The sequence below is a fragment of the Mustela nivalis genome, assembly GCF_964662115.1.
Source record: "Mustela nivalis genome assembly, chromosome: 1".
NCBI classification, from domain to species: Eukaryota; Metazoa; Chordata; class Mammalia; order Carnivora; family Mustelidae; genus Mustela; species Mustela nivalis.
In genome coordinates, this window is record NC_139020.1 from 5,233,139 (window position 1) to 5,254,781 (window position 21,643).

General features: G+C 43.7%; 1 protein-coding gene across 2 annotated transcripts in view; it reads left to right on the forward strand.

The window, feature by feature from the left end:
* Window positions 1-21,643, forward strand: part of DSCAM (DS cell adhesion molecule) — a 745,695-nt gene that overhangs the window by 683,188 nt on the left and 40,864 nt on the right. For both annotated transcript variants that reach the window (XM_082722200.1, XM_082722199.1), the window contains exons 22-27: window positions 1,632-1,749; window positions 3,024-3,187; window positions 4,841-4,939; window positions 9,310-9,498; window positions 10,742-11,032; window positions 14,394-14,570. In XM_082722200.1, the coding sequence (XP_082578326.1) occupies window positions 1,632-1,749; window positions 3,024-3,187; window positions 4,841-4,939; window positions 9,310-9,498; window positions 10,742-11,032; window positions 14,394-14,570 (1,038 nt within the window). The remainder of the gene's footprint in view (window positions 1-1,631; window positions 1,750-3,023; window positions 3,188-4,840; window positions 4,940-9,309; window positions 9,499-10,741; window positions 11,033-14,393; window positions 14,571-21,643) is intronic.

Below are 21,643 nucleotides of genomic sequence, written 5' to 3' on the forward strand. Positions count from 1 at the left end.
TTCCAGTTTTACTTTTAAGAACTCTTGATGTCATTCTTATTAATGTGATAGCTAAGAAAAAGACAGAATAAAATAGCGAGGGGAAAAAGAGAATGCTGCCCATTTTGAATACAATTGCAGATAGAAAGTAAATACATCCGTCTTCACTCACACACAACCCACCATGCGCATAGCTTTTTGGATTCAGTGTGTAGGAAGGGGGATGTCTAAAAGCTTAGAAGCCCCTAACCCTAGCTGGGTTTCCTAGTCATGCCAGTTTTGTTGCAAAAACGTTCCTCATCCTATAGAAGGATAGTCTGAAGGGTTTGAAACGGAAGATGCCAAACCACCAATGGCAGAAATATGATGCTCCCTGGCCAGGGTATTTTTGTTATGATGAGAAATGAGAAGGTCAATAACTGAAAACGTGGTCTTTGCCATCCATGAACCATCTCTGTAGACCCTGCTCCGAGAAGGAAGATCCTGTGGTAATGCTTGCTGCGCAAAACAGACCCAGCTTCTGAGCCCAATGGCATTTCATTTTTGTATCAGCTCTGGTCCAACGTACTTAGAACAACAGAAATAAGAGTTTTGTGGTAGACCTTAATGACCAAGGCTTGTGTTCTAGGTCAGAATGCCTCTGTAATGACTTGGCTCCATCTATGGCCACTGGCCAGTCCAAACCCTTGGGGGTCTGATGATTCAGTGTCCCAACACTGGTCCCATCCTTATGGCTCCAGAATCAGATTGGGGTCACCTTTCATAACTGGTTTCAGTGACTGTTCCTCTGGCCTGGCTGAGCTCCCAGAGGGAGCTTCCCAGAAGACAGTATCCCAATGCGAGGCAAAGATGGGGCACATTGTTTTGCCTCTGGAAAGCTGGGGTCTTGGTGTCAGCTTCTCTGTCTCCCTCAGGAAGGTAGGGCTAAGAATCTCTCAGTGCCGGGCTCCTCAGTCTTCAAGAAAGCCCCTGCTGTTGTAGGTCCACCTGGGCTTTTTCCTCTCTACTACTGCTGCTTTGGGACTGTGCTGGTGCCAGATGCCTCTGGCCAATGCTCTCACAGGAGCCTCTGAAGCACCGTCCCAAGCCAACAGTTGTTCTTCAAGAAAAGCTTCTTGGAAAGCATTTATTTTCCTTAGCGTCTGTGCTGAAGATCAAGCTGACACAATAAAGTTAGGAGCACACCACAAAGTTGATAAAGAGAACTTGTTCCAGGTTACTCGTCCTTCTTTTAGCACGTTATGCCTTGAAAGGTCTATTCTTTCAGATCTTAAAAGTGCATTTTAACAGGCGGTTCTTGGTGTTGAGATAAGTTGTTTAATAAAGGGCTCAACAAACAACTGGGCTCATGGAAGACACAGGTTGGGGCTGCGGGGTGTATGAAGACGCAGATATTTAATTTGGGCTCTTCATGTTTAGTCGAGGGAGGGGGGAGACGCTGCCATAGGGATTCCCAACTATTTGTATGTTCTTACTAGAAAAATCCCTTATACACATCCTGACACCAAAGAGGAGTGTCGGCAGGCGTGTCATTCATTGGCTGTGCTACATTTACCCTTTTGGGGTTGTCCCTATATGGGGGAGGGTCATTTTGGCTTTTGTGTCGATGCGGCTGTGGCTTGATGGGGCTTCTGCTATGTTTGGTGCTCCAGCTCCAGCACGAATCCTGACCTTCAGCGGCACAGTGACTACCCCATGGATGAAGGACATCGCCTTGCCTTGTAAAGCTGTTGGGGACCCTTCTCCTGCAGTAAAATGGATGAAAGACAGGTAACCAGTAACCTAATATATGCCTTTAGTGAAACTCTAAGAGATTACATACTAGGTTGTATGTAATCAGACATCAGACATACTAGGTTGGGTCTGGTGTCTAACGTTGTATTCATTTCCACTCATGAAAATTCCAGGAAACACCAACTCTTCGGAGATGGGAGAGGTGGCAGGGTGGGGGTGTGGGGTCTTAGAGTTAGTGCTAAAAGGGGTCTGGTGTGTTGTGTCTGTCTTCCATAAATTCAGAACCTTTCATTCACAACAGAATACTTGCAGGGAAAATAGTTTAACCAAGCTATAATCTCTGCACTTTTTCATGTAAATTTCCTGTATAACTGAGATGAACATGCCAGACTTCATAGGAGACCTGTACCTGTCTTTCTCCTTCCAACATGACGGTTCAACTAACCCTACCTCAAATGCTCTGAGAAATGACTTTAAGAGATGGAACGCAGTAGGACTTAGCTAATATAAAATCTAGTTTTCCATACTCAGTAGTAATTATTAATATAATAGCAGTCGAGAAAGGAGGCAGAAAGTGGGTGAGATGTATTCTATCCTGTAACTTTTCTAAGTGCTTTCCCTATGTTCAGAGGATGAAATTGGGATAGAAATAAAGAGCTGACAATTCACTAATGAGCATGGAGATTTGATGTAAAATAGATTCAGAAGAGTGCCTATTTTAAACTAAAGCACTTACAAGACATAAACTATTGAAATAATGGTCTTGGTCCAGGGACCACTTTTCGTCCTTTGAAATCAGTTAATCTAAGGAAATAAATAAGCTCCCAGGGTAAAGAGGCATTCTGCCTCTGGGGATGGCTGGACAGCAGCCACCACGGCAGCAGTTATACTGGCAAGGGAATTCTTTGTATTGTAGGACCAATGCCGTCACCCTCCTGAGAGACCACAGTTCACTTTTTGAGGGGTCAAAATCATTAACAACTATAAATTTAAGCAAGTCCACAAGAGACCCCCACATTTAGTTGTCCCTATGTGAGTGGGTCAAAATGGCATTTCTGCCCCAGAAGGAATTCCCAAGAGGAGGTGGCTGGTGCCTGCATGGTGGAGGGAGGAAAGGCAGAACCCAAGCCCCCTCACAGGTCTGACCTCTGCAGAACAAAATCCAGCTACTTGATTGTTTTTGTCATGTCATCATAATTTCGTTCCAAGTGTGCGGTTGACCTCAGAGAGAGTCTTCATGCTTTTCCCCAGCCTCAGCTAATTTGGATTGTAATTTCTTTAATCTGTGCCCTTTTCTTCCTGTGAGGTAGTAACGGGACACCCAGCCTAGTAACGATTGATGGCCGGAGGAGCGTCTTCAGCAACGGCAGCTTTGTCATCCGCACCGTGAAGGCAGAGGACTCTGGCTACTACAGCTGCATTGCCAATAACAACTGGGGATCGGATGAAATTATTTTAAATTTGCAAGTGCAAGGTACAGAGTTTGAAGGCTCTTTTAAATGATATTTTTATATGTATGCCTATATGCAAAGAGTAAAATTGAACAAACTTAAAGATCAGCCTTTCTAAAGAGCTAATTGCTATTTTCATATTGCCATAAGATATGCTCGTTCATCTTGGAAAATGTACTGCAGCAAATCAAAGAAAATAAAAACACTTATAATCCCAAAGATAACACAATTTACAGTTTTGCATATAGAGAGGCTGTTCTCATTTTTCTTGATGCGTGCATCACTGAGAAATTCCTTGATAACTTCTGCTAATTGCACGGTTTATTCTATGTATGTGTAAGGGGAACCCGGAAAACACAAACCAAAAATGAGTCTGAATTGAGGTCTTTTATCTGCTAATTAACTAAACTTTTATATACAATGTATGTTAAAAAGTCTCCAACTGAAACTCTAAGAATATTGCCCTAATATTTAGTTGGATCTTTAATACAGCATATGTGGTTTTTCTTGACATCAAATACAAAATGTATGTGACAAATTCAAGATAGTTAAATTAAAATCATGTGTAAAATCCCAAATGGCCACTGACTGGGTTCAGGTTTGGGTGAAGAGTGGTATTTTATTAGTAGAAAAACCAAAGGGTGTGCTTCTTTGGATTTAAGTGCTGTCACATTAATAAATCACAGTGAGTAAAAATAAAATCAGGTTGTCCTCAGTGGAGGGGAACAGGAGGAGAACAACTATATTTAAAAAGATAATAATGCAGAATTGATCTGAAATTTCAAGTAAATTGGAGTCGACAGAATTCTGTGGTTTTTCAGAAGATTGACATGATATTGTGAATCTAAATAGGTCAGGTTTTCATACCTTTGGGTTCATATATATGGGCCTCTCTCTCAATAAAAATGAGATGGACATTTTACGGGAAGTTTCTGTATAATTTGCATAACGTGATTATGCATTTTTTCAGTGTTTCTGTCCTTGGTGCTGATCCAAGCTAATATTGAAGCCCACTGGTTAGAAGCATGTACTCTTCAAACCTTGTACAAGTGTGCAAGTTCATGGACAGCCTCTCAATGGCACACCTTTGATTTCCAGAGCTGAGGTGTGTGTGTGTGTGTGTGTGTGTGTGTGTGTGTGTGTGTGTTGCATCTTGGGGGAGTAGCTAAAAAAAGTGGAAATTTTTGCAATTCTTTTTTGCACTAGCCACTCTCACCTCCTCCCCTCCGTCCCCTACTCTTCCTTCACCCAATCTCCTCTCCCCCACTCCTCCTTCCCCTGTCACATCCCTAAGAACAGAAGAGCTAAGTGGATGCCATTTATCTTTCTCACTTGGGTCATGGCTGAAATTCAGAGTAATGCAAGCATCCTTAGTTAGTTTAAATCAGTGATGAACGACTCAGAAATTCAAGGGATCAGTGAGGAAATGAGTTAGATATAAATCCAAGTAGAAATGTGGTTAAATTTTCATTAAATAATAGATTCACTCTGCTCTATCTCTTTAACCAAGGACATCAACTAAATAGACATTTTGACAGAAGTGAATTGCATATTTTGGCAACCTAAAACACTTATTTAATAAATGGCTGTTAAAAATGATTTGGTAAATGGCTGTTCAAGCAGATTAAAGATGTGAAAAACTAATTCTTGTTTTCTAAAAACTGTTTCCTATCCAGTTCCACCCGATCAGCCTCGACTTACCGTGTCCAAAACGACCTCTTCTTCCATTACACTCTCGTGGCTCCCTGGAGACAATGGGGGCAGTTCCATCAGAGGTAATGAGCAACACATTGCCCACAGTCATTGACTGTAACAGCCCCTAGGCTAATAAGTGACACATCTCCACAAAATAATTGTTATGTGTTCGTTATAATTAATTCCCCACTACTTAACAGCAAGCCACACATCTACTTTTATGGTATTTACTTAAACCTATCATTCAGCCAAGGCGTCTCATTCACAAAATTGCCATCATTCCTCCAATCTGAGTGAAAGATTAACAAAGGCAGAAAAGAAGGAATTTGGTAATCTGTCCCCCATGATTCTGCATACTGTTCCTTCCCCGTGTTGTTAGTACTCCATCATTCATTCACCCCTGTATTCAATCATTCATTCAAGTAATTAGTAACTACTAATATAATTTAATTACTAATTAAACTGTTATTTTTCTCATTTATAAAGCACGAAAAGATGGGGAACCTAGAGTTTAGGTAGGAAATGATCTATTTGCACCAAGTTTTACATTTAGTCCATAGCAGAAAAGAACATAGTGTGAAAATACTAGCCTGTGTAAAGTTGGAGAAACCTCATTCTGAGCTAGCTGTGGCCACAGGGAAGGACAAGAACCCAGAGGAACATATCAAAAATGCACAGGAGTTGGGGGCTGATCCTAGAGCACATGGGAGGGGACTTCCAAAAGCTGAGGACATCCCTTCTTCTGTGTGGAGAGGTTGAACAGACAACTGGAATTAGGGGGTCATTTCAGGGTGAAGCCAGCAGTGTGCTAGACCTAGCCCCTTACAGCTCATGAGAGCAAGCTAGCTGTCCTATCTCTTTCTCCCCTAATACCCAGTGACACACACAAGGTGGGGATAGTTACATGCCCCCAGAATGAGAAATGCTACTAGTCAAGGCTTTTTTTTTTTTTAAAGAAAACAGTGAAAAAAAGATTTTTTTTTTTAATAGTTGGCTGATTGGGGATGAGAGGTTGTGTTTGTAGGTTGGAGGAGTGTGGGGGAAGATTTGTAACAGCTACCATGTAAAATGCACAGGAAGTCATTAATAGACCAACAAAGCCATTGTCAAGAGGGAGTGAGGCCCCAGCTGTGTATAAACAGCCCAAATTGTGGTGGTCACAATTTCACAGTCTCATGACTTTGTCAAGTGGCGCTGGGCACCTAGGAGGAAGAGTGGATTGTTGCTTACCAGAGCTGCTAACTGGCAGAAAAAATGTGACTAGAGTTAGAGTAGTGTGTGAGAATGGGCTCCTTGTGGAAATGGTCTACAGAAGGTTCTAGACTGATTAGAGAACATCGATATGGAAAAGAAAAATGGGGCATTGAGGCAAGAGTTCAATGGACTTTGGAATTCAAGACTCAACTAGAGTTTGGATTCTGTAAGTGTGAGAGCCTGGGAAAGGTGGTGCAGGAAGTGTCAGAGCAGAAGATCTTGAAGGTGAAGCCATTTTAGTAATGAAGAGTTTCCAAGGAAAGACAACCAGGAGTCCCTGAAACACCGTGGTAGCCAAAGCCATTGACATGGGTGCTCCTATTGCCAAGGGTTACAAGAACTTCCCAGATGTGATTTGGTTAGAAGAAATCATAAGGGAAGTGTTCTTCCCATGATGTTCATGGCAGCAGGGAGGTGGTTTGGACAGAGCTGAAGTGGAACCCAGGTAATGACAGTGGGAGCATGGGGTACCCAGATCCCTCACCCACCTGTCAGGTACTGCAGGAGCTTTGAGGAGTACAGATCAAGGAGACTCAAATAGAAAATGAGGTTTGGAAAAGAAGAGGGATCGCAAGGTAGCAAAGGGCCAGAGGGGTGAGAAGGAGCAAAGAGTAGGGAAGATCCACACCCTGACCACAGAAGAAATGAGGATATGTGACCTTCATATGAGAGGTCTGCAGAACATTTGATGCTGCCAGTGTGGGCTTAAAAGCTTCTGCAGTGTGGAGCTGAGAAGCGCTTTACCTGTGTTTAAAAAAATATAGCCCCAAAGGCCAGAGGGATGTTAGCAGTCCACCAGCGTGAGGATACCATGCACCAGGCAGGCTGGTCCTGGGTTGTCTGGGTGTGAACATGGAGGAGATGGGGACAGAGAAAACTGGACCATCTTCCCCCTCCCAGGAAGTGACTGAGTTAACAGGAATTGTGACTATAACAAGGAGGAATGTCCTGGTCATCACAAGGGCCAGGAGAGCTGGCTTCAGATTCTGAAGGTGGGGTTTGACTCTCACTGACTTACAGGGCCCTTGGATGGTCATCTCACCTATATGGACATCAGTGTCTTGCTCTGCACCATGGGAACAATAATAATTATCTTCTAGGGGGTTATGTGAGGTAATAAATGCAGCGGGCAAAGGACAGAGCAGGCACCTGGTGAGCACTCAAGAAAAGGACACTTGATGTTCATGATCATGTAAATATAGGTGACAGTCATCATTGGAGGGATTTTTCAGACTAAGGAGAAGTCAGGTGACTGTTGAAATGTTAGATTATGCTGAGTGAAATAAGTCAAGCAGAGAGAGTTCATTATCATATGGCTTCGCTAATTTGTGGAGCGTAAGGAATAACACGGAGGACATGGGGAGATGGAGAGGAAAAGTGACTTGGGGAAATTGGAGGGGTACGTGAGCCATGAGAGACTGTGGACTCTGAGTAGCAAACTGAGGGTTTTGGAGGGGAGGGGTTGGGGGGCTGGGTGAGCCTGGTGGTAGGTATTATGGAGGACACGTATTGCATAGAGCACTGGGTGTGGTGCATAAACAATGAATTCTGGAACACTGAAAAGAAAAAATAAATAAATAAAAATTTAAAAAAATTAAAGAAAAAAAAGAAATGTTGGGATATCTATAGGATTTAAAGCCAGTTCCCTTAGGGATTGCAGACTGCGTAGGCTCTGGTTGAGGAGATTCCTACCCCCTTGACAACATACCCCTTTTCCAGAGCTTTGGTACTCTTAAAAATAATTCCACTTCAAAAGCAAAAATAAACTTTTGGGACTTCATCAAAATCAAAAGCTTCTGCATAGCAAAGGAAACAGTCAAGAAAACAAAGAGGCAACCCACGGAATGGGAGAAGATATTTGCAAATGACAGTACAGACAAAAGGTTGATATCCAGGATCTATAATGAACTCCTCAAACTCAACACACACAAGACAGGCAATCATATAAAAAAAAAAATGGGCAGAAGATATGAACAGAGACTTCTCCAATGAAGACATACAAATGGCTATCAGACACACGAAAAAATGTTCATCATCACTAGTCCTCAGGGAGATTCAAATTAAAACCACATTGAGATATCACCTTACACCAGTTAGAATGGCCAAAATTAGCAAGACAGGAAACAACATGTATTGGAGGGGATGTGGAGAAAGGGGAACCCTCTTACACTGTTGGTGGGAATGCAGGTTGGTGCAGCCTCTTTGGAAAACAGTGTGGGGATTCCTCAAGAAATTAAAAATAGAACTTCCCTATGACCCTGAAATTGCACTCCTGGGTATTTACCCCAAAGATACAGATGTAGTGAAAAGAAGGGCCATCAGTACCCCAATGTTTATAGCAGCAATGGCCACGATCGCCAAACTATGGAAAGAACCAAGATGCCCTTCAACAGACAAATGGATAAGGAAACTGTGGTCCATATACACTATGGAGTATTATGCCTCCATCAGAAAGGATGAATACCCAACTTTTGTAGCAACATGGACGGGACTGGAAGAGATTATGCTGAGTGAAATAAGTCAAGCAGAGAGAGTCAATTATCATATGGTTTCACTTATTTGTGGAGCATAACAAATAGCATGGAGGACATGGGGAGTTAGGAGAAGGGAGTTGAGGGAAACTGGAAGGGGAGGTGAATCATGAGAGACTATGGACTCTGAAAAACAATCTGAGGGGTTTAAAGTGGTGGGGGTGTAGGAGGTTGGGGGAACCAGGTGGTGGGTATTATAGAGGGCACAGATTGCATGGAGCACTGGGTGTGGTGAAAAAATAATGAATACTGTTATGCTGAAAATAAATAAATTTAATTAAAAAAAATAATTCCACTTTTGACCATGTTGATACCCAAAGATTCAGGAACATGTGGGCTCAGGGCAGATTTCTAGAGACTTAGTGTCCATCCTCTGCTGTTTGCTACACCTTTTAAAAGGAAATAAGGGAAAGAAGTTTTATTTTCATCATACCAATTAGCAATACACCATAGTAATATCTGGCATGGCCTAAATGCTAATCAGAACATCATCACATCACTCCTCCCAGCCTGGGTTCAACTTCTTGGCATCAGGGAGACTTCAGATGTTTTCTTCCAGAGATGCATCAAGGCTGAGAACTCTCATTCCATACAAAATGCCAACATCCACCAACTCCTAGTAGAAAGAAAATAAGATTCTTTTGAATATTTCTTGTGTTCTGTAGGGTACATATTGCAGTACTCCGAGGATAACAGTGAACAGTGGGGAAGTTTTCCAATCAGCCCAAGTGAACGTTCTTACCGCCTGGAAAATCTGAAGTGTGGTACTTGGTATAAGTTCACTCTAACTGCCCAAAATGGAGTGGGACCGGGACGCATCAGTGAAATCATAGAAGCGAAAACGTTGGGGAAAGGTATGTATGCCTTCTGCTGTCTGCATTTCCTCTGCTTCCCTAACTGAATGGGTCATTGTAATCACAGATAATGCATCATATATTTGCATGCTTGTTTGTGAGTTTGAACTTTGTTATTCCCAAAACGGGTTTGGATGTTTGCAGTGTAATGAGAGAGATAGCTGGTCCTCAGAGGATGTACATGGTTCTCTTCCTTCATTATGCCATTTACAGTAAGAATGAAGAGTGTCATTTGCAAACCACGGGCTTTGGTGCCTACATAAATTGCCCTGGCTGGTTCACCATGAAATACGTCATTTACCCTCTCATCTTACCTTCATACCTTCTAGTGTGAGCTTCTCCCTCCATCACCCCATGCTTCATCTATCCATAACTTTCCCGTTGTCTCCAAGGACCCACTTTTCAGGTAGTAAGGGAATGGGAAAGACTGTTGACCATTAATGTGAGTTGGTTTTTTAATCTGAAACATGAATCTTTGAGGAGATAAACTCCTGGGTGGTGCGAGGTGGGAGGCAGAAATGGTGCTCAACAGTGAAATTGTAGTCCGGGGGCACCAGTAAGGGAAGGGGTACAGTGGCATGGAAGTCTAGGTGAGGCAGTGAAGAGAGGGTCTTTGGAGCTTCCCCTCACATCTGACTCTCATCTGGTGCACAGGGCCACACTGGATAGCAAAAGAGCCAGAGATGGGAAGGCAAAGGTGTTACTTGGGTCTGGCCCCTGAGTTTTGGTTAAGATTCAACAAGGGTTCAGAGGATGAGGGATTAATTTATGGAGAAATATATCCTTTAGGTCCCTGGGCTCCAGTAAGAAGTGCTTGGGCCGCAAGAGACACAAGTTGGAACTTCTCAAATCCAATTAGACTTATCTTGAGTCACGTCCCTCCACACAAGAGTGGAAATAGGTCATCTCAGCACATAGTACGGTTCCTTTAGAATCACTCAAGGAAACACACATATGAAAATAACATTTTTCTTTAGGAACTCTGACATGCATAACCATAACCTCTACCCACCCAATTTTCCCTCTCATACCTAGGTTATTATAGTTGGAGACAGCCCACTGGTCCATAGGTCCCTATAAATAGTGGACAAATTGGGACTGGTCTATGACCCAGATTTGAACTGAGCTCCTCACCCAGGTGGGGAAAGCAGCCAAGGGGAAATGCATGACAATATTGATGACCAGCATTCCCGTATCCCATGAGCTGGTCCCATGAGCTGAATGACTGTGCATTCTCCCACAGAACCCCAGTTCTCCAAGGAGCAAGAACTCTTCGCCAGCATCAACACCACACGCGTGAGGCTAAACCTCATCGGTTGGAATGACGGTGGCTGTCCAATCACCTCCTTCACACTGGAGTACAGACCCTTTGGGACCACGGTCTGGACCACAGCTCAGCGGACCTCTCTCTCCAAGTCCTATATCCTGTATGACCTGCAGGAAGCCACGTGGTACGAGCTGCAGATGAGGGTGTGCAACAGTGCTGGCTGTGCGGAGAAGCAGGCCAACTTCGCCACGCTCAACTACGATGGCAGTAAGCTGGCTGGCTTTGTGGCCCTCCCACACATGCATGTGCTTACAGCCCCTTTCCCATTCAACATTCATGCTGGCCACAGAGTGACCAGTGCCCACAGATCCCTTTAGGCTTCAGAGCCACTCAGCTGGCTCCCTGTGGGATTCCCTAGTTCACTGTGTTCACGGGACCATGGATCTGCTCCAGAAATAAGGCCCTGAGAGCCACTGGGAATCTCCTTAGGGAATCGTGGTGCAGGAGTGATTTCTCTTCGGGCTGAAGGATTCTTTACCTTCCCTTACCAAACACGTGGTTCTGTGCGTTCGTCAATGACTCTGTGCTAACACTGCTTTTGTTGTCTCCCCACCCGTTCCCCACCACATCCCAACCCACATAACTCCGTCTTTGCTCTCATTTAGCCTTTAGACTGCATGGGCAGAAACAGTCTTTATGGTACCAGAGCTTCTGGTAGTCCCTGAGCAGAAATGCAGACACTGATGAAAGTAATATAATATCATAGGATGTTGGTGTGCGTCCTGCCCCTCCCCCCACCACACGTGCAATTTGCTTGGACTTTCTGAAAACCAGGCAAAGTATCTTGTGCTGTTTAGCCCACCAAAAATAAGCAATAGGAATTTTCTCTTTTTTTTTCCTACAACCAGTATCAAGGCCATTGATTGATATCTGCATAAATGCCCAACCCAGTGAAGCTGAAAGACAGAGGGCCATTGATTGTTATGAGGTTAGGGAGCTTTAGAAAGTCTTAAGCACTATATGTTGGTGCTGATTTCTACAGCTTTGCAGTGACTTTCACTCAGGGTAAAGTGGTGACTCCGTTAGGTGCTCAATCACAAGGTAGGACCTGCCACGATTTTTCAGGATGTTGGGAGATCCTGGCTTAGCAGGCCGCACCCTTCCAAGATTTCTGGCCAGTTCCACTGACCAGGTCAGAGCACAGTGTTGGATGGCTTGGCCCAGAAAATCTGCATCCAAGCAAAGACCCTACTGTATTCATCCGTAGGCATGCTAAAGAGTGGTTCCCTCCTCTGCTTGTGTGTACTTTGGGATCTTGCTTAATTAAGGCTCCAGCAAACTCCCACTCACTGGGAGTGCAGTTTATACTATCCCAAGGATAGTGTCTGTGAACCCAAAGACACTCAAGCTAATGAGGTGATGTAGACTGGGCTCCTCATTTGGTCATTTTCTCTGGGACTCTCCTGGAGGGCCCAGAACAAGTTCTTCCTGCTCTGGCACACTGGAAACCCACCCCAAGTCTCCTGCCCAGGGCCATGTCACCACGAAGTTCTCCCCAGCCAGAAGCCTGTCTGGCCTCCAGCATTTCCAACCTCCTGCATGTAGGAAGATCTTTAGGTAGAAGTTTTCTTGATATTGTTGATACCAGCCTGGAGTCCTGCCTCTGCAGTGCACTCTACCTCCATAGCCCTGGAATGGCTTGCCCAGCTTCTGGAATGCAAACCTACTACTCAAGAACCAATGCTTTTTGTGGGCACCCTCTGTCTAATTTCCTAGCCTTCAGTTACAAGTGATGTCACTCAAAGTGTCCCACCCCAAAGCACCACCCATAGGCAGAGTAGCCCTCCCACTGGCTTTCTCTTCAACATGGTTTAATTCTTTAACCTTACAGAATAAAGGACTTTGACTTACCAAACTCTTTACTTTGCATTTAAGTGTTCCCCCAAAGTCCTCTGCTAGCAGGTACACATTTGGGCAGGAAGCATAGCTCTTACTTTAGCTTATTGGCTTACATTAATTGACTTAAAATAATCACATGCCGGCACGGAGCTTCTCTATAATCTCTAGATACCAGAGTGCTGGGCTCTAGTGTGCACACTGGTGACATGGTCATGATAATCTTTTAACCAGAAACCACTCACATGAAGAATTTGAAATGTGATTCAAACTTACAGAGCACACCAAAGAATTCAAATGCTGTCCTCCTAAAAAAAAATGATGTTTGCATTTTATCCATGAACTTAGATTATAACCATGCAAAGGTTCTGTGAGCTACATTTAAGTTCCTGAAGTCTGAAATAATTTTATTACACTAGGAAATAAAAATATGTATTTTTTGATCCTTGAAAAGGATTTTGGACTTCTTGGAACTGATCTCATGGATATATAGCTTTAATATCTCTTTTGTCATATCTGACTGAAGATTTTCCTTTCATTTGGAGGGAAACAAACATTGACGGTTAGCCTCACACCTACACCAGTCAGATCTCAGATTCTTCCATGTCTGTATTTGACTTTTTCTTCTGCCATTTCCTTAGCCAAACATTTGCACATGTCCCTGTGTTGCCTTGGTTTTGCAGACCAGCTTCACCTGCATCCCACTACATGGGTTCTGAGCATCCCAGATGTGGGTTTCCAGCTAAAAATATGACACAGTTAGAAGAGCACTTTTCCTGACCTGGGCTGATAACATAGGGGACTGGGATTCTATTATCCCTGCTCTACTTACTAAGTGCAGGATAAAGATCATTTTTGCTCAGATGGAAATTGCATTATTTTTGCATCGTTTTTCCTGAACCACTGACTTCCTGGCCCTTGTTTCACGTGGAAAATACCGTGGGATGGAGCATCTCACATGAGGGAAGGTGCTGGAATGCACGCTCCGCATAGTGTGGGTGTATGTCTGAGTCTCTGCACCCACCGTCTTCAGCCTCTGCCTAGAAAGCAGCTTCAGAAAGCTCAGAGTTCAGTCTGCATAGGTGTTTCCTGATAATTCTATATAATCCGAATCTCCGGATGCTGTATAATAATGCCTGATCACTCAGGAGCTTGTTTGGAGACCTAGATGCTTCCTCTTTGAAAAGTTGTCTGCAGCTCTTAACCCTAAAATGAGAACTTCTAAAGTAGAAAAAAAGCCAGTGAGTCGCCAGACCAAAAGGGATGCAAAGCTTCTTTAAGCCAGTATAACTGGTATAGTCTCCCTGCAGACTTCTGTGCACTGGCCAGACCTATTGTTCCTCCTTTGATGCACGGGTTTTCAAGCAGTTGTACTCTGGGTGACCATTTCAGGGAAACGCATGTGGCTTTTTTAAGCACCTAGCCTGGACATTGTGCTTTCAATGCCTGCACCCAGCAGTACAGTGCAAAATGAAGTCCCTTTCAAAGAAATGGGCTTCACCCTTGGTGCAAATCCTGATTTGATGTTTTGTCAAGTAAGTTGCAAGTTGGGCAGAGGAGGGGCATGAGAAAGTAAATCAATGAGTCAGGACCTAGATAAAGACCTCCTTTCATATCTCATCACCCTGGACACCCTTGGATCACACAGCGCGCCTCTTGTAACCGTCATCCCTAAACCCTCCACCATGCCGTCTTCATTAATAGTCATCTAACACCATGGCCCTGCTTTCAGGTACAATCCCTCCACTCATTAAGTCAGTTGTGCAAAGCGAAGAAGGCCTGACAACCAACGAGGGGCTCAAGATGCTTGTGACCATCTCCTGCATCCTGGTGGGGGTCTTGTTGCTGTTCGTACTCCTGCTGGTGGTGCGGCGGAGGAGGCGGGAGCAGAGGCTAAAGAGGCTGAGAGGTGAGTGGCGGCCCCCAGTCACCTGCTTGCACCACTCTCTATGGACAGCCAGCCTGGCGGGAGCTACTCCCCAGGAGAAGGTCTTTTATTCTCCAGGCCGGGTCTCCCCATGGCCTGACTCTATGATATGCCTTCAGCAGCGCTGCAGCCCTAGGGGAAGAGTCGTACCATGTTACTACCCAACACAGTCAGACACTGAGAGAGAGTCAGCCTCACACCAGTTTCCTAACCCATAGATATCAATAAGCAAAGACAATTATTTTCTCATGGGTCTTTCAACTCTGCTTGCTTTCTCAGCTATCTCAGCAAGGCCATCAATTATGGTGTCCTTTAAAAAGACCAATCACATTTGCTATGGCAATGAGAACTATTTTATTGCCAGGAAGAGGAAATTGAGGGCTTATAGTAAAGCATTGTGAGGCAAAAAACACACATTTCCCCAAATTAGATATGTGAGCGAGAGCCCAGTGTAAGAGTTTCACTCAAACAACAAAAACACCACGGAAGACAAGAGCCTTGGCCAGACGAGCCCTATTGTGAGCAGGCACCATTATTATCATGTCCAGCTCTGTGAGGTCCCGGTGATGAAGCTATTTCCAGCTTCTGGCCGAGAGCCCTTCCTTGCCTTTGCACCACAGTGTGAGGAAAACGAGCTCTTTCGGACATGACCCCGTCAGGAAGAGCGGTTCTGAGCCCTTCACTTTTCACCTGTCACAGTATTCCACCAAGTCCCTTTTTTGATAAAATGCATGGACACGATGTTCTCATTTAACTAGTCCAGTGTGGACAGAATCATCCAGCATTCTGCATATTTCTAAAAGTTATACCTGAGGAACAAGTCTGGGAACCCAGTCCCAGGACTTATCTCAGATGTCCCCAGACATCACTGATACACACAGAAAACACGGACATCTTCTGCAAATACTTCAGTTCACTGCCATCTCGTGAGAGCAGCAGAACATGGTGGTACTTTCTCCCATCTGCATTTCTGAGAAGCATTTCTCTTTACATGGCCCTAACACATTTTCCTATCAATTTGCTTCCACTTGACCGAAAAATTAGAATACTGAAAGTACATCATGCTCTGTACATGTTAATAGCCCTTCCGTTTAAATTTCCCACAGCCCCATGATTCAGATGGGCTGTCGATCTCACTGAAATATCCTTGCTAAATCCCGTTAACCACTTACTTAATTTTGCAGACTTAACCTTGGTAAATCCTATATATCCTAAGCACCATACTTTGTGCTTTTTGTTTCATCAGAAAGAGAAAGAGCCTTCTGAACTTTGGGTTTAGTGTAGGAGGCAGAGACATGAACTTCTACCAGGAAAAGAACAAAAATGTCATGAATATCAAAATAGGGCTTCAAAAAATCCTACTTACCTACAAAAGAGGGAGCAATTAATCCCAACTGGGGAGAGACGGGGACGCCATCTTGGAGCTACATAAGAGCCACATACTGCTTACTCTGTTGAGAAACCCACTGTAAGGCGAACTGTGTTGGATTACATTCACAAGTGCTCATCACTAAGATAACAAAAAGATGTTTTTCTAACCTTTTCACAGACAACAGAACCCTACATTCTGGACTTTAGAGACAATATTATTGAGGAACCAATAGCTGGCGGACCAGCAAGGTTCTGTCCTTATTGCATTTATTTTTATTTTTTTAATTATTTTTATTAACATATAATGTAATATTTGTCCCAGGAGTACAGGCCTGTGAACTGTCAGGCTTACACATTTCACAGCACTCACCATAGCACATACCCTCCCCAATGTCCATAACCCAGCCACCCTATTCTGCCCTCCCACCCCCCAGCAACCCTGTTTGTTTTGTGAGAGTCTCTTATGGTTTGTCTCCCTCCTGATCTCATCTTGCTTCATTTTTCCCTTCTCTACCCCCCCCCAACCCCCTGCCCTGCCTCTCAACAATGTGGATGGAACTCGAGGGTGTTATATTGCATGAAATAAGTCAATCAGAGAAAGACAATTATCATATGAGCTCCTTGTTACATTTAGATGGCCAGATCTAACTAGCTGTGTTTCAAAGGCTATGAATTTTTCACGTAATATCTTCTAAAACAACAGTAATTTGTTTTTTGTCTTAATCATTTCCACTCGGTCACAAGGGTTTGGCAGCAAGTGCATTAAAAATGAAGGCACTCCTTCCCGGTATTCTTTTTTTTTTTTTTTTTTTAAAGATTTTATTTATTTATTTGAAAGACGGAGATCACAAGTAGGCAGAGAGGCAGGCAGAGTGAGAGAGAGAGGGAAGCAGGCTTCCTGCGGAGCAGGGAGCCCGATGCGGGGCTCGATCCCAGGACCCTGAGATCATGACCCGAGCCAAAGGCAGCAGCCCAAACCACTGAGCCACCCAGGCGCCCCTCCTTCCCGGTATTCTGTCACCCTCTGCCAAGATCGTCGTCCTCTCCCCCAGCCCCCAGCCCTGTTGAATTACTCCTTCCTTCCCAGCTGTGATTTAATTTGCCCCATTCTTTTTTTTTTTTTAACTTTTTATTTTTTTATAAACATGTATTTTTATCCCCAGGGGTACAGGTCTGTGAATCTCCAGGTTTACACACTTCACAGCACTCACCAAAGCACATACCCTCACCAATGTCCATAACCCCAGCCCCCTTCTCCCAACCCCCCTCCCCCCAGCAACCCTCAGTTTGTTTTGTAAGATTAAGAGTCACTTATGGTTTGTCTCCCTCCCAATCCCATCTTGTTTCATTGATTCTTCTCCTACCCACTTAAGCCCCCATGTTGCATCACCACTTCCTCATATCAGGGAGATTATATGATAGTTGTCTTTCTCTGCTTGACTTATTTAGCTCAGCATGATACGCTCTAGTTCCATCCATGTTGTCGCAAATGCCCTATGACCCAGCAATTGCACTACTGGGAATTTACCCTAAAGATACAAACGTAGTGATCCAAAGGGGGCACTTGCACTCGAATGTTTATAGCAGCAATGTCCACAATAGCCAAACTATGGAAAGAACCTAGATGTCCATCAACAGATGAATGGATAAAGAAGATGTGGTATATATACACAATGGAATACTATGCAGCCATCAAAAGTAATTTGCCCCATTCTACCCATAATCTGAGCTCCCCAGTCTCTAAAGATGCTGAAGGTGCTGCTAACTCTTACCAACATGTTGGGTACTGATAGCAGGCCCATACACCTTATTATTATTCTTTTGTTGTTGTTATTTTAGTTTTTATTTAAATTCTGGTTAGTTAACATATAGTGTATTAGTTTCAAGTGTAGAATGACGTGATTTATCACTTCCGTACAACATCTGGTGCTCCTCACAAGTGCAATGCCTTATCACTCAGGGATTCCTTCGCAAGGGCTCCCACCAGACGATATCCTGGGACTGGCATTGTCACTGTGGACATCTCTACTCCTAGACACTGGTATTTTGTAGTGGCTCTTGGTAAAGAAAGCAATACATCACATCGGAGAGCACAGCCTTTCCAGCCCCAGAAACAGTTTTGTTTTCTTTGTGACTGAGGGAAGACAGAGCCTGCACAAAGGTTTCAGCAGGAAGAAAACAAGAACTGTGGGAAAGAAGGTGTACTTAAGCGAGATGCTGGGAAGCAAAGAGTCCCAGGAAGTAGCTTGCTGGAGTACAAAAGTGTCTGTCGTCTTGTGTTTTGCACGCGCTTCACAAAGCCTTCCAAACCCAGCGTCGGACAAGATGGTCGCGAGAGTGCAAAGGACGGGGGCCCCAACTCCAGCTGCTTCCCAAGGGCACATTTTAAAGTGGAGGCACAGAAGTGAATTCAATTCAACAAACCATTGTCGATCACCTGCCATGAGCTGGCCGTCACCATTTTTTAAATGAAACGTGAAATATTCTTATTAACCACTTCTATTTGATCACAAGTGTTTGGCTAGGTCCCAAAGAGAAAAATGAGGGCTACAGCCCTGTCCCAGAACCACAGAAGCTGACGTTCTATTAACTGTGAAAGTGCACATTTAAAAAAAAAAAATCTGTAACCATATCTAGGAGTCCAGAAGCAACATTTTGCTTATAATCGTGCCCTGATTTCTCCCCACTACTAAATCCTTCAAGTGCAAGTTTACAGAACAAATCCCTGGCTGGGTCCATAATCCTAGAAGCCCCAACCTTGTAAAACTTTGATTCCTACGTCAAGTAATCAACACCAGTATCACTAAAAACTTCCTCCTTTAGTGTGAGTCTACCCAAGAAGGTGCAAAGTTATGTTGGCACTAGTCAATTGGGTCTACTGGCGTGCCAAGCCTAAAAGCCACTTTTGGAGCTTCAAATAAGCTACAAATAAAAATCAATGGAGGGTATAAAATTTGTCCACGCTTCTGTGGCAAAATGCCTTTCATCCTGTGAAGAGAAGCCTAGTTATTTTAAGCTTGCTTTGAAATGGGTTAATATTATAAAAACAGATCAGTTCCGGAAGGCCATTCCCAGAGAGAATGTGGCCTCGTGGATCTACATGGTCACAGATGAAGGCCATGAGGGATGGCTATTGTCTGCTAAGCTCCAACATCCCTTTCATCTGGTCTGCAAATGAGCTAAATGCTTTCCTTAATTGTAGGACCAAAAATGTGTTTGAACTTCAATAATCTAAAGAAGCAGCTCAAGCTTCCGATCCCAAATAAACCACAACTTCACCAAGCTAATAAATGTCCAAGTGTGGTCTATCTGGGATCAGAAGCATGTGTTCTGAAACTTTCCCTTCCTTCCTTCCTTCCCTCTTTCCTTCCTTCCTTTTTTTTTTTTTTCTTTTTTTAAACCTTAATTTCTTTTTTTTTTTCAATTTATTTATTTTCAGAAAAAAGAGTATTCATTATTTTTTCACCACACCCAGTGCTCCATGCAATCCGTGCCCTCTATAATACCCACCACCTGGTACCCCAACCTCCCACGCCCCCGCCCCTTCAAACCCCTCAGATTGTTTAAACCTTAATTTCTTAACAAAATTATTATTTCAAAACTCCAAATTTTCAATGGGAGAATGTTGTAAAAGGAGTTTCTGTATCAGAGGGTGGGGATTAAAAGAACATTAGGATGGCCACAGGGTCTAGCCATGGGCAGCTAGCAGAGTGAGGGACAGAGAGCAGGCTGTCAGGAGGGAGAGAGCTGGCGTCGGACCTGGCGCCTCCCCCACCTGGGTATTCTAGTTGGTCCATGTTTGTACTTGCAGTTTTCTCAGATTGCAAGTATATATGGTTTTCTTTATTGAATATTTATTTAGTTGTGGTTTTTGGATTAGCTTTCATAGCACACTGATGATTAAAAGTCCTATTTGTCATCTGGTTAAAAAAATATATAAATGCAGACTCATAGCCCTTATGAAAAAAGCTACTTGATGAGATCCATTTCAATTTCACAGAAAAGCAGGGACTGTTGTCAGGGAGCTTACAAAGAACTCTTGGTAGGATCATAAATCTAGGTAAAATCTGCTACTCCCACGCTGGTGTTCATTTCGGGGGTGTGTGCTAGCCCCTGCCTGACAGCAGGGTAAAGCTAAGCATGCCCCAGTCTACCTAACCAGAATGTCAGAATGAAAGTGTAGACATGTGGCAATAATGGGATTTCTCTTTTTTAAGGAAACATTTGGGCCCATGAAGTATGAGACGGCCCAGACTCTGGGTTGGCACAGCTGTGGTGTTTGAGGCTTGCCTTGAGCTCCCCTGACGCCCTGCGGTGGTGCTGCCTGGTGGGCGAGAACCTCTGTGCTGGGTGCAGACCCATGAAGGGAAGAGTGGTCCACAAAAAAATACGGGAACGGGGCGAGACCACACTGTAGTACTCTTAACCCAACAGGGGTGCCTCTTCCCAAGAGCCCACTGAGTCACACAGTAATCAATAGAGGACCATCTTCTACTTTTTCCCCTTCCTTCCGCTCCATAATGCTTTACATGATGCTGCCTTGTCTCAGTCTCTCCATAGCAGTGCAAACAAGTGGAGTATAAACTTGGTAGTATATTATGCCCTATTTTGCTGATATGGAAACTTAAAGGAACTTGTCCAAAATCACATATCAGGGCGGAGCTAGAGAGAGCACCCAGCTTGCTACTGCCCTATCCCAGCCCTCTTTCCATGAAACTTCCTCAGATCTGGGAATGGTCAAAAAAGAAACGGGACGTCCCATCAACTGGGTTGGCTTTGAAAGGGTTGTCAGTGAAGCCTGAAGTTAGAAGATATATCAACACAGAATCAACAGTTACTTTCTAATTTTATTTTCCCATAGAAAATAATTTGTGGATTTTTTTATTTCTACCGTCAAAACTTCTGTCTTCCATATCTTCTGCCTGATGCCCTTCTCTCTGCTGCTTCTCCTCACTAGATTATTGAAAGACGATTCTATACTCAGCAGCACTGTTTCTAACCAGCTCCTGAACCCTCATGGTCTCACTTCCACATGCTCTCCTGAAGGCAGATGACCAGTTACCTCCTAATCACCAAATTCTCCTTCCAGATACCGTTTGCTAGGACTCATTGCAAATGTTATTTTTTGAAACCCCTTCCTTCCAAATATCCTGGTGATATTTCTCTATCACGCCCAAGCCCAAAAGATTAACGGGGAAACACAGAGCCAAGGCTGGATATGTAGGAGTAGCAAAGGACTTTAGGAAAGGTGTCACAAAGTCTAAATCTCAGATTGAGCTGAAATTTGTGGGGAAAAAATGTGACAGGCAACACAAGAGACTGTTTAGCAAGAACAAGACTTGAGATGATGTTCTCATATTAACTAACAGATGGCAGGTAGAAAGAACGACTCAATGTCTGCTTCGCTTTGATATGCACCAAGAGAAGTGCTATTCAAACCATAAAATGTGGAAGAAGAATTATAAAAAAGGAAGAAAAGGACAGAGAGGGAGCAGGAAGGAAGATAGGTTAGAAGAGGGAGAGAGGGAGGGAAAGAAAAAGACAAAAGGAAGGTAGGAAGGAAGGAACTTTAGAAAATAAATAGAGCCTCTGACTCTTTAAATTGACTTATTCTTTCAAAACCTACTATGTTCTAGTCATTATGGGAGCAAAAGAGGGGAAATTGCATAAAATAATAGTTTTTA